The following is a 14,988-nucleotide window of genomic DNA, read 5'->3' on the forward strand; positions in this document are numbered from 1 at the left end:
TTATCGATAGATCGACAACGATAAATCAGCCGAAAGCTATCGGCGCTAAAATTTGAATTCAATTTTTCTATCCAAAACCATTTTCGTATTGAAATCGATTGAAATATTGTAGTGAAATGCTTTTGTTTAATTTTCCAACTTATAATGAAATACAATAGCAATAACAACAGCACTTGAACATTTCATTAAAATACATGTCTCCTTCAATTAATCCACAATTGTTTTTAATTGATTCGCTTGAAAACAATCAAGAAGCCGGAAAGTGGAAAAAAGAAGCCCGAATCACCCTGGCATAGTGATTTCACCGTCGGAGATTTCTCCATCAACACCAGAAGCAGCAGCCAAGGCAGACGTCCCCGGATCTTATCACCGAATTGGTCTGTATGCTCACGTTGAGCAAATATATACCTGTGTACTGGCCGCCTCCTCCCTCTGGCCAACTAAGCTGCCAACTATATGAACACAAGTCCGGACGCAGTCTCCGGTCGTGAGTAGGCCGTGGAGTTCAATTGGATGTCGCATCGTCTCAGTTCTTATCTCAGCGTAGAGGCAAGATAATAAGCCAGATTCCATGGGCATAAATAGGAAGCCATACCCATTAAACGATTCTCAGTTTGGTATTAAGTGCAACAAGGTGCAGGTGATTCTACCCAGGAGTAGCTCCTCCGATCATTGGATATAAGGGACGTACTCTGCCCCAACTGGATTTAAGAGAAACTTCTTCGAGATCACCATGTGCCTGCCAAAGGGAGTGAGTGGCTCGGCCATTCAAAGTATTGCCACGGCAGTAGGTGAGTCTTGTGTTTTCGTTTGAAAGTGTCATAAGAAGTAAACTATATTTATAGGAATCTGATATAAAGATAATCAAGATAAAGAATGTAAAAATTCTTATAAATAAACAGAAAACAAAGTTTAAAACCACTGAAGTACCATTCATTAAACGATTTCCCGCTAAAATCTAGAGCTCAAATACAAGTTGCACAATTAGTTTCTTTAACTTTCAAATAAATTAAATTATTTTAAGATTACTTTAATTTTAATAACTGCATGTGTTTTGAGCAAATAAATACTTTGCAACATGTTTTTGTTACGTTTATGAAAAATATTCTTTATTTATTAAATTTTGAACAAATTTATCGACCCGATAGGCGTTTTTTATCGGAGCTTAGCATGGACTTAAACCTTTTTTTAAATCTAGTTTTTTAATCTTTATTAAGTTATTATCTATTAAAGTTCCTATAATTTAAGCACTTATTTTACCTACTAAACGTCTACAGGCAACATCTTATGCTTTAATTTTGGCCTTATGTTTGGCATCACTCCGGCTCACATGACCCTTTATGAATCGGAGACAAGAACTCCTTTAAATGTGGCAACAGATCCTGCGGGAACTGCGTGGTTGACAGGATATCTTTTCCTTAGTGCCGCCATCGGAGCATTGTGCTCTGGAGGTCTGGCTTTAAGAATTGGACCCAAATCCGTGCTGCTCTGCTCTGGCCTTCTTCAAATAGTAAGTTAAAGTCACTTTTTCTCAGTAATCCCTTAAAGATGAGATTTCATTTTTCATTTTATTACATTTTTTGCAAAACAAATGTTTAACTGGCAGTTTTATGAACGATTTTCTGTATGTTATAAGCAAACAAAAATTGTTAAATGTTTCCAGCAATTTTCCAACCGGTGGGAAAAATCAGTCAGGCATACGATGCACAAAAGGCAACTAAAGTTTAAACATCCTTCACAAATATTGTGCTGCATGTATTAGTTATGCACCTTAGTTTAATTCATCACATTTGTTTCTAACATACAAGGGGAAAATTTGTGAATTTTCTGTATGAGTATACTTTAGTTTCAGAAAATGAAAGCACGAAGCGCTTACTCACTTCGAGGTAAAGAAACTTTCCGAAATAGACCGAAATTTGCCTAAAAAGTTAGTCGTTCATAAGTAATTTTCTTGCCTGTTTATAAATTGAAAGTAAATAAACTTATTAATAATAAACTGTGAAGAAAAAAAGAACAATACAAGTTCTAGCTATTGGCATGCAAATTAGGTTTTAAACTAAGAAATACTATCATACTTTAAGGTGTTTAATTTATTCCTCAACCGCTAATAATTCCCTAATTTATCACCTCCAGACTGGCTGGTTTTGCATCCACTTCGGCTACGACATCATCCATATCTATGCCTCCCGAATGTTTGCTGGCGTGGCAGCAGGAGCCGCTTTCGTAGTACTTCCCATTTTTATCAACGAAATCGCAGAGAGCCGGGAAAAGGCAGCCCGCCTGACCTTCACCATCGAATTGTGGCGTACTATGGGTATCCTAGTTGGATTCATCTTGGGTTTCTATGTGAACTACGATCTCGTTAACATAGTCGGCTGTGCGGTGTCCTTCGTGTTCTCCATGAGCTTTCCTTTTATGCAAGAGAGTCCTCACTACTATCAGCGGAAAAATAATGTGCCCTGTTTGGAGAAGTCCCTTCGCTGGTACCGTGGTATTCGAGACATTGATGACCGGGAGAAGCCGGAATACCTCAGCGAACTGGCGGAGTTCAAAGCCGACATGCAATGCCAGGAGAAAAATGTTGGATCCACGCCCATGAGCCAGGGATACATTGTCCGTTTGACTTTTGTAAGCTTCCTGCTGACTGTTTGCGCCAAACTAAGTGGAGTATTCGTGGAACTCAATTATGCTGCGGACTTTCTTGGCAGGACGGGATATTCCACGGAAACCAACTACGTTGTTCTGGCAAGTTCCCAATGCTTAGGTGCACTTCTGGCTCGACTTGTTGGTCCACATTTACCACGAAAGGTTAGTTGTTTGTTATCCTGAAAAATTACCCTGAAAACCTCTTTATGCGAAATTTAATTTAATTTTAGGTCCTGCTTTGTGTTTCGTCCCTTTGCTCCGCGGCTGCGGTCATCGCGCTGGCCCTTTTCAAGGTATACGGCCAAAGTTGGCTGCTGGGTGAATGGGCGGATCGGTATTTGCCCATTATCCTATTGGCCATCCAACTCGCCTTTGTTAGTTTCGGTCTATATCCACTGGCAGCTGTGGTGAGCAGCGAGGTTTTGCCTACAAAGGTAAGTTTTTGAATGTCAGGGCCGCTTCAAGGTCCGCTTATATCTTTAAGCCTCTTAATCTATAAATTCATTTTTTTTTAATATTTCAGCTCCACGATTTGCTCTACTCACTAGCCTCCAGCTTTGCCTGGCTCCTGCTTTTCGGAATGATTGAGGTAAACTCCGAAATTAGCCCCAATTTTCCAAGTTTAAACTTAATTAAAAAATCCTCGTTAGGCATTCAACGCGATAAAGGCCACAATTGCGCCCGGACTGGTTTTGTATCTGTGGGTTTTCGCCGGAGCCTCCATATTTGTGGGATTGATTTCGCTGCCACTTTTGCCGGAAACGCGAAATCGGCGTGCTTCCGCCGTTCAACGGGAACTAGGATACGTGGACGATGGAGGAGTTGCCAAGGGCTCTGGGGCAGCCAATGGCCACATTGCCACCCACATATAGGAGATTCGATTAGATTTACTTTTACCCTATGATATTAGTTTGATTTAGATTAAGTAAGATTAATAGAAAGTTTGTTAAAAATAAAGAAATGTAATGTTAATGTATGAAATTCCTTGAAATTTTTAGTTGGCTCTTAAAAATATGCAATGAAATTGGCCAACGTGGAATCTACAAAATTACACAGATTAGTCATCCGCCTGGCAACGCATTGTTCCGGAAATCTTCAAAAACCACAAAGTAGTGTTTGAAGACCTTATCTTTACCTAGAATCAAGATTGCCTAATAGACCATATCATTCGAAACCTTCTGTCTGTTGTTATAAAGATTAGTCCAACCCACAACACGCTTGTTTCGGTAGTGGATTCAATCGCATGATTCATAAGAAAAAATCTTAAGTTTTTTTGAGTGGTCTAATCATTAAAATACTTGAGACTTCAGTGAATGGGCCAACCATTCGCTTTTTAAATCGCTTTTATCACTGAGGAAGACCGTCCACGTAGGTGACGAACCACCCGCAGAAGTGAGTGCGACAAGACCGATTTCTGATTTTCTGAACCAAAAGTTTAAAGAAGCTTTTTAGTGGGTTGTGTCCCCTCTTTCTATAGGTAAAAAGTAAGACAAGTGGGACATAGATTTCCTATTAGAAATCATGCACGGTAAGCTAAGGTATTGGTCAACAGCTCTACATTATCTGGCTGGTCTATTTTTTTGCGAATTTTTTCAGTGGCGCACAAAGTTGTGGAAACCTAATAAAAGTCATCCATGGCAAAGTTGCTTTTCGGCTACTCATTCAAAAATATCTGCAGCTGAAGCGCGTCTATTTATCGATAAAACTTACATAAAACATATTTCAGTGAAAGTATCCAAACTTTCGAATTTTTTTGGTATAACCCTACTAACAAATTTTACTTTTTTGAGAGGTTTCCTGAGAGGTCCCTGAATGGTTAAAAAGCTGGAATCTCATGTTGGCTGGATGAGCCAACATATTTATAAAGAGAAGTCTCATCCAAGGATGTATTGTGTATAAATAGTGGCTTAAAGCGAACTGAAGTGATTCAAGAATGACCGTTGAAAAATATTAAAATTTAGAATGTAATTTGTAAACAATAAAGACGAAGAAGAACTTCTATTCATATACATATCAGGGTGAAGTAATCGATTACGATCATGATAAAAAGTTGATATCTTCTATATATCTGTCGGTTTGTTTATAGGAACTGTTGCTATTAAAGTCTGAAGATTAAAAATTTTTTTTTTAACATGCGAAAATATTTAAAGGTATAGAATAATTGTGAATTAAAGGTTTTGGAGTTTCATTTCGCAAGAGGAGCAACCAGTAACTGAAAGCATCTTCTCGTGAATATAGACTATATTATGCCGTCCAGATAATTCCTCATAATAGATAATTCTCACTTCGCTTTAAACATATTTTTAGATTTTTGTAAATAGGTCCCCCCTTAATGATGAGTTTCCAAAAATGTCAAATCGGTCGCCTTGTGTAGAAGTTATCATGATGGTAAATATTTGCTACTGTATTATCACAACAAAATACAATTACTAAAATAATCCAACGACTAGGCGGATAATGCCTAATCTAGAGAGAGATTTCTCTCCTGTTTTAATGCAAGTCTGTGCGAAAAAGTGTATCATAAAAGGAAAACCAAGCGGAAAACCTGTAAATAATAATAATCACCCAGTAATTGCAAATTTACATTAACACCATAGAGCAATCATTGTCTATATTTTTGTTGTTTTCAACGCTGCTCGTGGATCAACTTTGTTCTCAGAGCATAATGGGGAAGAGATAAGAGTCTGTAATCTACAGTCACGGTTGACAATCCAATCTCGTTTGCAGCCTCGTGCAATATATAAATATTTTAATCGCGCCTGAGGTCTCATTTAGTTAAAAACGAGCATTAACGGGTATTTGACGTACAAAAAACGGATAAAATTAGTGAGACTTGTTGTGTAATCCATAAGGATCTTAAATATTTTACTTGATCTCATATTTAATGGAAGAATAATGAGCAATCCCAGTGAAAGCAAATACCAGTACTTAGCTGCGCTAAGTGGTCAGTTTAAAATGTAAAAAAAGAAATCAAATTAGAAGATAATAATATACATTGTTGGCACAGTTAATATTATCAGCATATCATATGGAGCTTATTGTGGGTGGCCCTCGGCCAGTTTCCTGGAACTGGCATCGGATAAGAGCCCCCTGGATACAGGTCCTTTGACCAAACACGAACAGGGCTGGGTAGCATCGTCTGTGTGTTTGGGTGGATTATTTGGAGCCATTTTTTTTGTCCGACTGGCGGACAAAATTGGAAGGAGAAAATCCCTACTCTGGATGGCCTTACCGAACTTGGTAGGGCATAAATATCAACAAAAATATTAACTATATTAAGTGCCATTTTTTGATAGCTAGGTTGGATTATAATTCCTTTTGCCCGAAATGCCAACCACTTGATCATAGCCAGGCTGATAGGGGGAGCCGCTGGGGGAGGGATTTTTTCCGTGACTCCCATTTATGTGGTAGAGTTGGCATCTAATAGGTAAGAGCTCTTTTATGTTCTTGTATGAGTATGTCTTAATGAATAATTAACATTTTAGTGTCCGTGGGGTTTTGGGCACATTTCTAGTTTTGACCTGCAGTGGTGGAGTCTGTTTGGCTTTTGTCCTGGGCTATTACTTTGACTATGCCACAGTGTCCTGGATTATGGCGACCTTGACCCCGGCCTTCGTTTTCTGCTTTTGGTTTATGCCAGAGACCCCTCAGTACTTGGCCAGCAAAAATAAGCTTAAAGAGGCAGAATACTCCTTGCGGTATTACCGAAATATTAGATCCTTTTCAGTCAAAGAACTCAACGAGGACTTACAATACGAACTGAAAAAGCTCAAGGATACTGAGAAAACAGATATTGACGATTCAAGTGACAATAGCAACGCCGTGACTTGGGCAGATTTTGGTAAGTTGATTAGTATTTAAAGGATTTTAAGATTTGCTGCCTAATTTGTTTTTTTAGCTGAACCCAAAATCCGAAAGTCGTTCCTTATTGGCTTTGGCCTATTAGTTTTCAATCAGTTGTGTGGATGCTTTACGATGCTGAATTACACAGCTGTGATTTTTGAACAAGCCGGAGCCAGCCTTAAACCTACAGTGGCCGCTATAATTGTGGGTGTCATACAAATTCTGGGTAATTACGCTTCCACGATGCTGGTGGAGCGCTTGGGGCGCAAGATACTCCTGATAGTTTCGGCCGTCGGAATCAGTCTAAGCCAGGGTGTCATGGCCACCTACAGCTACTGCCAGATAAAGGGCCACCAGGTGGAGTCCTTTAGTTGGGTTCCTGTTGTTGCATTTTCCTTCATGATCTTTGTGGCCGCTTTGGGGCTAATGTCGCTGCCCTTCCTGGTGATATCAGAACTTATGCCACAAAGACTAAGGAGCACTGCAAACATGATTCTCATGTCGGTTCTCTGGGTGATATCTACATGCACTATTAAGGTATAGTTCACCTTACCTAACCTAACCTGTTTACCTAACTATATAATCAATATTAAAAAAAACGTTCTTTTCAGCTGATGCCCATTTTCACTGACTGCCTGGGCATGCACGGAACTGTCTACATGTTTGCCAGTTTCTCATTTGGAGCCGCCCTTTTCGTTGCCATTTTCCTGCCGGAAACAAAAGGAACGACAGTGGAAGACGTATTGGCCAGCTTATAACTTTTCCAATATTCATATCTTATGACTCGTGTACTTAATTCTGTTAGTTTTGAAATAAGACTATAATAAGTTTAAAAAAAAATCAAGGAGCACGAATAAATAGCTCATTGCAATGGCTGTATTTTGAAAACCATTCAACAGATTCTTAAACGGGGTACAATTATGGAATCGTGGAACTTTTCTCTGTTAATCTGCATTAAAATCCTGGAGACTAATTTTTTTTAGATTTTCTTCCATCTTTTCTGATGGACCCCCTTGGCAATTAGGAAAATCAAGGAGCACGCAAAAATGGCTCCTTGCAATGGCTGTATTTTGAAAACTATTCACCCGATGCTTAAACGGAGTACCATTATGGAATCGTGGAACTCTTCTCTATTAATCTGCATTAAAATCCTAGAGACTAATTTTTTTTAGATTTTCCTCCATCTTTTCTGATGGACCCCCTTGGAAATGAGGAAGATCAAAATGCACGCAAAAACGGAGTACCATTCTTAAACGGAGTACCATTACGGAATCGTGGAACTTTTCTCTGTTAATCTGCATTAAAATCCTGGAGACCAATTTTTTTTAGATTTTCCTCCATCTTTTCTGATGGACCCCCTTGGCAATGAGGAAAATCAAGGAGCACGCACAAATGGCTCCTTGCAATGACTGTATTTTGAAAACTATTCACCCGATTCTTAAACGGAGTACCATTATGGAATCGTGGAACTCTTCTCTATTAATCTGCATTAAAATCCTAGAGACTAATTTTTTTTAGATTTTCCTCCATCTTTTCTGATGGACCCCCTTGGCAATGAGGAAAATCAAGGAGCACGCAAAAATGGCTCCTTGCAATGGCTGTATTTTGAAAACTATTCACCCGATGCTTAAACGGAGTACCATTATGGAATCGTGGAACTCTTCTCTATTAATCTGCATTAAAATCCTAGAGACTAATTTTTTTTAGATTTTCCTCCATCTTTTCTGATGGACCCCCTTGGCAATGAGGAAGATCAAAAAGCACGCAAAAATGGCTCCTTGCAATGACTGTATTTTGAAAACTATTCACCCGATTCTTAAACGGAGTACCATTATGGAATCGCGGAACTCTTCTCTATTAATCTGCATTAAAATCCTAGAGACTAATTTTTTTTAGATTTTCCTCCATCTTTTCTGATGGACCCCCTTGGCAATGAGGAAAATCAAGGAGCACGCACAAATGGCTCCTTGCAATGACTGTATTTTGAAAACTATTCACCCGATTCTTAAACGGAGCACCATTATGGAATCGCGGAACTCTTCTCTATTAATCTGCATTAAAATCCTAGAGACTAATTTTTTTTAGATTTTCCTCCATCTTTTCTGATGGACCCCCTTGGCAATGAGGAAAATCAAGGAGCACGCACAAATGGCTTCTTGCAACGGCTGTATTTTGAAAACTATTCACCCGATTCTTAAACGGAGTACCATTATGGAATCGCGGAACTCTTCTCTATTAATCTGCATTAAAATCCTGGAGACCAATTTTTTTTAGATTTTCCTCCATCTTTTCTGATGGACCCCCTTGGCAATGAGGAAAATCAAGAAGCACGCAAAAATGGCTCCTTGCAATGGCTATATTTTGAAAACTATTCACCCGATTCTTAAACGGAGTACCATTATGGAATCGCGGAACTTTTCTCTGTTAATCTGCATTAAAATCCTGGAGACCAATTTTTTTTAGATTTTCCTCCATCTTTTCTGATGGACCCCCTTGGCAATGAGGAAAATCAAGAAGCACGCAAAAATGGCTCCTTGCAATGGCTGTATTTTGAAAACAATTCACCCGATTCTTAAACGGAGTACCATTATGGAATCGTGGAACTCTTCTCTATTAATCTGCATTAAATTCCTAGAGACTAATTTTTTTTTAGATTTTCCTCCATTTTTTCTGATGGACCCCCTTGGCAATGAGGAAAATCAAGAAGCACGCAAAAATGGCTCCTTGCAATGGCTATATTTTGAAAACTATTCACCCGATTCTTAAACGGAGTACCATTATGGAATCGTGGAACTCTTCTCTGTTAATCTGCATTAAAATCCTGGAAACTAATTTTTTGTAGATTTTCTTCCATCTTTTCTGATGGACCCCCTTGGCAATGAAGAAAATCAAGGAACACGCAAAATGGCTCCTTGCAATTGCTGTATTTTGAAACATATTTTCCCGATTAATATATTATTGTTTTTAATAAACGTATTTTACATTTGTTTTTTAATTTGCTTTTAAATTATTAACATTGAAAACATGAGTTGGTGTGATTAACATACATAACATATGTGCGTAATGACGCCGCGACAAAATCATCTTAGCTTCTTACATTTATCGTCAGGAATTATAACACAATATTGACAACCATTTATATAGATATAAAAGTATTGAAAATCATAATGAATAAAAATTAAGTAAGTTTCTTTTCGTAAGTACACGTACGTTTTTGGCAGAAGTGTCTATCTAATCTGAATAGCGATCTACAAGAAACTTTCAGTCATTAAGTGTAACCCCCATCCAAAAATGGGAAAGATAAAAGTTACGGTGTGTTATTACCCGCAGGGTAACGAAATTCAGAAGTTTAACAGGTGGGGTTATGAAATGTCTAATCTTTTTACTCACGTGTTAGTTTCCACGAATCATCTGGAAACAGAGCTGCGAAAAATATATCAATTTATCTATTTGTGACACATGTCAAATAGTACCATGTGGTTTCAGGTACATATAAATTTAAAATATCGAATAAAAAACTACTTATAATACTTTATTAAAGTTTCAATATTATTTTAACATCTTAGCAATATATACTCTTCCAAAAGTTTAAAGCTTGGGCTTTATTTAGAAGCTATGGTATGAGAAATCATGTTTTTAAAGTTTGATTATATCTTCGGCAAGGGTATTACAGCTGCGACTAAGACAGAAACTAACTTTAATGTATGTACGTAGGCATGTTATAATTTTCATTCATTTTCGAGTGATAATGTACTTTATTAACGTATGAATTATACCGTGCCACGACATACGCACTCATCCTCAGATGTTCAAAATCACTCCTCTAGGCGCCAGTTCATTCTCTTTTCGCATGGATACGAATCCAAAGTATTAATCATGATTTACGACAGTTGGAGAGGACTTACGTTTATAGTTGCCAAAAAATTAGGAAGGCTTGCCTTCAGGCAGAGTAAATATTTGTCAACTTTAGGCCAAATTTATAGCAGCAACTTTAATCGCTCTCTTTGTTAGCCTAGTACTCTATGAGACCCTAGAAGATTACGAGTATTCCGGAGAATGCAGTCCCATTCAAACTCAATGGCAGAGAGCCATGATAGAGAGAAAGAGTCCACATATCAAATCAGGAAAAAACAAACAAATGCCGTATAAATAATTACAACAAAAATGCAATAACAAAAGGGGCAAAAGCTTACTATTTTTTATTTTTTTACTATATCGACTGTGACACTGGATTTGCTCTGCTCTCATTTCGTCAGAGCATAATGCGTCGGCGATAACGGTCTATAATCTACGGAGCAGTATATAAATATTGCCATCCAGCCACTGGTCTCGGTTAGTTAAACGCGAACTCTTACCGGTATTTGAGAGTCGGCAGTCCGTGAAAACTAGTCAAGGATTCGATGAGTTTCTGAAAAATTGTGACAAAATGAGCAGCACCGGAGGAACCAAGTACCAGTATCTGGCTGCCCTAAGCGGTTGGTAACAGTGTTCACAAAAATAAACAAAAACTGTATCCTTCTCCCAATAACAAATTGATCCTAAACCAAATTGCTTTTGAAATATGTAGTTAATATTGTGACGATATCATATGGAGGGGTTTGCGGTTGGCCCTCGGCCAGTTTTCTGGAATTGTCGTCGGAGAAGAGCCCTCTGGAAACAGGTCCTTTGTCCAAACAGGATCAAGGATGGGTGGCATCGATGATGAGCTTGGGAGGACTGTTCGGTACCATTCTGTTCGCCTGGTTGGCTGATAAAATCGGCAGGAAGAAGTGCCTTTTATGGGTGGCTTTGCCAAACCTGGTAACTAGACACATTTCATCAGCCCAGACGGAGTTCAATTTAAAGATCCTTGATTAGTTAGGTTGGATTATTATTCCCTATGCCCGCACTCCAACTCACCTGAATATTGCCAGATTTTTGGGAGGAGCTGCTGGAGGAGGCTGCTTTGCAGTTATCCCCATTTACATAGTGGAGTTGGCATCGGAGAGGTGAGGTTGTCCTTTCTTAGGGCTATTGAATTTATAACTTTAACTTTCTTTTCAGTGTCCGCGGTGTCTTGGGCACTTTCGTGGTGCTAACTTGCAACGGGGGTATCCTTCTAGCCTTCATCTTGGGCTACTACTTCAATTATGCTACCGTCGCCTGGATTATGTCCATTTTATCCTTTGTGTTTGTTGGCTGCTTTTGGTTTATGCCAGAAACTCCTCAGTATTTGCTGAAATCGAAAAAGGTTGAGGAGGCCGAGCTCTCTCTACGGTACTATCGAAATATTCGCAACAATCCTGCCAAGGAACTCAGCGAGGACCTCCAACAGGAACTGGAAAAACTAAAGGTCACAGATAAAGCGGATACTAACCCAGACGATGATGAGTCAGATGACGATGATAACGGAGTGACTTGGGCAGATTTTGGTAAGATATATTCTATACTGAAGCACCTTCATAAATACATCAAATAACTTCCTGAGAAAGTATAATATATAAATTATAAAAGTCAGACCACATGGCGTATACGTAATTTCTGTGCCAAGTATCGAAGAGAACTTAAGTTCTATAGAATTATCTCAAGCTAGTTTTCGGCTTCCTGTTTATATATTCTATTCTTTTAATCCTTCATTATCAGCTGAGCCAAAAATCCGAAAGGCTTTCCTGATTGGCCTCGGACTGATATCCTTCAATCAGTTGTGCGGATGCTTCGCCATGCTGAACTACACGGCTGTGATTTTTGAGCAGGCTGGAGCTAGTATGTCTCCCACCATTGCGGCCATTGTTGTAGGCGCCATTCAGCTTATTGGTACTTACGCCTCCACCGTGCTGGTCGAGCGATTGGGCCGTAAGCTTTTGCTCTTGGTGTCGGCCATCGGGATCGGGTTGGGCCAAAGCGCCATGGGCACATACAGCTACTTCCAGATGCTGGGCTACCCGGTGGATTCCTTCAGCTGGGTGCCCGTCGTCGGATTCTCCCTAATGATTCTCATGGCCGCGGTGGGACTACTGACGTTGCCCTTCCTGGTCATTTCCGAGATACTGCCCCCAAAAGTAAGGGGCACAGCGAGCATGATTCTTATGTCGGTACTGTGGCTAATGTCCTGCTGTGTCATCAAGGTAATAACGTATATTCTAATCAATAATTCTCTTATATAGATATATTATATATGTTTCAGATGATGCCAATTCTCACAGTCTCTCTGGGAATGCATGGAACAGTCTATATGTTTGCCAGTTTGTCCTTTTTGGCAGCACTTTTTATTGCCGTGTTTGTACCCGAAACCAAAGGAAAAACAGTGGAAGCCATCTTAGCCAGCCTATAGTATTACAATTAATTTTAATAATCTGTTATTGTTTTCAATAAAATCTGAAAAAAAAGATTGCACTTGATCTCATTCCCTAAGCACAGTTGCCAAGTCTGTTTTAGAAAAAGTATAACAATCACCTGCCTGTTCTGATCCTTTTGACAATGAGTTCTTTGATTAGATAAGATTCGTCTGAGTACGAATGGTGCATGTTTTAAAGGTAATTCCTCAAAGATATGCTGCTGTGTCCCTTATCGCTGGAATGCTAAATTTTGGCAATGTGATTTTTGTTAAATAATATGACAATAATGACAACATGGGTACTTACCCCAAGATAAGCGGACTCCCATGTTCAGCGAATTATACGGAAACATAAAACTATGGTTTCAAATAATATAATAGTATATTATATATTTTTTTTTGAATATTTTTTATATATATATATATATAAATATATATATATTATATATATTATATATATGTATATATTAGATATATTTTTTCTTGAATTAAAGAAACAGACTTGCATGTTCAAGTCTTCACTTTAGACTTTCAATTTCGTACTTTGTTATACATGTAAAATTCTTTTTATTTCTCTGAGTGTAATTACTTTTTTAATTTATCCTAAGATGGAGCTCTTCTGCTTTTGAAAAATTAGGCCAAAGCTCAAAATGGTTACTGCATAAATTTCTGACTCGAACTTACTTAGCCTACTTCTTGGATGAACTTTGAATAACACATTCTACCATTCCCATTTTACCATTCATTAAAAATAAGCTTACAAATACTCCTTACTTGTTAAGTTATTAAATTTCCAAAGAAATAATGAAGTAACTAATTACTTTTAACTAAAGTTCAAAGCTTAAGGATACGCAATACCTTCAAGCATAACTTCACAACTACAATTAAAACTGGGGTAACAATTAAAAGGACATATTGATTGCCATTTCAGCGGGTTCTAGTTTACTACCGTCAACAGAAGCACTTTCTCTCGTATTACTTGCCGCTTTAATTGACGTGACTATTTGTCTCTTTTTTAAATCAGACTAGACAGTGGGGAAGCCTTTTTATGATTAGCCAACGAGTAAATATAATTCGCAATTATCTGTCTGACTTGCGAAATGTTCGCGAGTGTAAGAGGCGGCTACCTAATACCGGTGTTTTCTATTTATTTAAACTTGAATGATGTAGCCTTAATCTTATAATCGCATTAATTTTTTGTTTTTTTTTTTAAGCGCGACAAACAAACTCATCAAAACTTAATATACAAAAAGTAAACGTAAGCGTAATTACTTTGTAATCCCACATGAGTAACTATATATTATATATTATGTAGTACAATACATATTTATTTTCATTTAATATATAAATTTAATATTTTCATAATTAGAATCATGACAATGAAACTAAAGACTTTCGCGGTTACAAAGTATTCCCACAACATTATGAAAGCCTACTTTACAAATTTGTCGATCAATAGTACCACAAATTACTCAGACTATTACTATCAGAAACATTGAATAACTTTGTTGAGGTCTATTATAAACCTAGTATCTTGTTTATATAATATTTTACACTTTATATTAATGTTGAAGTCTAAAATTATTATGATAGTTTAAAAATATCGACTTATGCCGCCAAAATGGAAAAATGTCCCATAGTTTCTATGAAAGACTTCACAAACGTGATGTATAGTTGCCTACTTTTGGGCATGAGGAATATATTATAAGTTTGGCCATTTTGTAATGGTAATCCCAGGTGCGCACAGGTGTGTGAAATATAAAACGGTTTATATAAAATAAAAGTCCAGTGTTTACTGTCGAGTCTGGTGCAAAATATCACCAGACAAGCCTCTTTTTTTTTGGTTGCTGGATCCTCGATTATATTCTTTTATCACCGGCGCTTAGACAGACTTAATCTACTTTTTTGCCGCCTGGAGATAATCTTAACAAAATATTTAATTAAATTATCTGATCTCAGTTTGCTTACTTAGTTTAAACTTTTTTAACCCTACGCTAAAAAGTGTTATGCCCAAATAGAGCCTACAGGTGTGCACAGATATATTCTCTCAACCCAATAGTGTAATTTTCGACATTACTTCTCGGCACACAAAACAATAAACGACAATCTGTGGGAATAGAACAATCTCTAAGATTGCGGATATAAAGTTTACGATGAAAATCACTCCGGAGCTTTTGCTGTTGGTC

The 14,988-nt window shown here is 37.9% G+C and overlaps 3 protein-coding genes across 3 annotated transcripts; all 3 read left to right on the forward strand.

Moving 5' to 3' along the window:
• Nucleotides 1-324: 324 nt before the first annotated feature.
• Nucleotides 325-3,628, forward strand: LOC6497003 (facilitated trehalose transporter Tret1). The gene is made up of 6 exons (XM_001962909.4): nt 325-791; nt 1,278-1,510; nt 2,134-2,808; nt 2,877-3,080; nt 3,170-3,235; nt 3,297-3,628. The coding sequence occupies exons 1-6, from the start codon at nt 734-736 to the stop codon at nt 3,516-3,518; spliced, it is 1,458 nt and encodes a 485-aa protein (XP_001962945.1). The 5' UTR covers nt 325-733; the 3' UTR covers nt 3,519-3,628.
• A 1,775-nt stretch (nt 3,629-5,403) lies between these two features.
• LOC6497004 (facilitated trehalose transporter Tret1) lies at nt 5,404-7,380 on the forward strand. The gene is made up of 6 exons (XM_001962908.4): nt 5,404-5,590; nt 5,654-5,886; nt 5,943-6,073; nt 6,132-6,487; nt 6,545-7,026; nt 7,101-7,380. Exons 1-6 carry the CDS (start codon nt 5,542-5,544, stop codon nt 7,245-7,247), a joined length of 1,398 nt encoding a protein of 465 aa, XP_001962944.1. The 5' UTR covers nt 5,404-5,541; the 3' UTR covers nt 7,248-7,380.
• A 3,418-nt stretch (nt 7,381-10,798) lies between these two features.
• On the forward strand, nt 10,799-12,897 carry LOC6497005 (facilitated trehalose transporter Tret1). The gene is made up of 6 exons (XM_001962907.4): nt 10,799-10,964; nt 11,057-11,289; nt 11,347-11,477; nt 11,533-11,900; nt 12,112-12,593; nt 12,653-12,897. The coding sequence occupies exons 1-6, from the start codon at nt 10,916-10,918 to the stop codon at nt 12,797-12,799; spliced, it is 1,410 nt and encodes a 469-aa protein (XP_001962943.1). The 5' UTR covers nt 10,799-10,915; the 3' UTR covers nt 12,800-12,897.
• The last annotated feature ends 2,091 nt before the right edge of the window (nt 12,898-14,988 follow it).

The sequence above is a fragment of the Drosophila ananassae genome, chromosome 3R, assembly GCF_017639315.1.
Source record: "Drosophila ananassae strain 14024-0371.13 chromosome 3R, ASM1763931v2, whole genome shotgun sequence".
In the NCBI taxonomy this organism is placed as follows: domain Eukaryota; kingdom Metazoa; phylum Arthropoda; class Insecta; order Diptera; family Drosophilidae; genus Drosophila; species Drosophila ananassae.

Coding starts and splice junctions, on each gene's coding strand:
- LOC6497003 (XM_001962909.4), top strand. CDS start 734: ATGTGCCTGCCAAAGGGAGTGAGTGGCTCGGCCATTCAAAGTATTGCC. Junction 792..1,277: donor AAGTATTGCCACGGCAGTAG/GTGAGTCTTGTG, acceptor AAACGTCTACAG/GCAACATCTTATGCTTTAAT. Junction 1,511..2,133: donor GCTCTGGCCTTCTTCAAATA/GTAAGTTAAAGT, acceptor TATCACCTCCAG/ACTGGCTGGTTTTGCATCCA.
- LOC6497004 (XM_001962908.4), top strand. CDS start 5,542: ATGAGCAATCCCAGTGAAAGCAAATACCAGTACTTAGCTGCGCTAAGT. Junction 5,887..5,942: donor GGATGGCCTTACCGAACTTG/GTAGGGCATAAA, acceptor ATTTTTTGATAG/CTAGGTTGGATTATAATTCC. Junction 7,027..7,100: donor TATCTACATGCACTATTAAG/GTATAGTTCACC, acceptor CGTTCTTTTCAG/CTGATGCCCATTTTCACTGA.
- LOC6497005 (XM_001962907.4), top strand. CDS start 10,916: ATGAGCAGCACCGGAGGAACCAAGTACCAGTATCTGGCTGCCCTAAGC. Junction 10,965..11,056: donor GTATCTGGCTGCCCTAAGCG/GTTGGTAACAGT, acceptor TGAAATATGTAG/TTAATATTGTGACGATATCA. Junction 11,478..11,532: donor GTGGAGTTGGCATCGGAGAG/GTGAGGTTGTCC, acceptor CTTTCTTTTCAG/TGTCCGCGGTGTCTTGGGCA.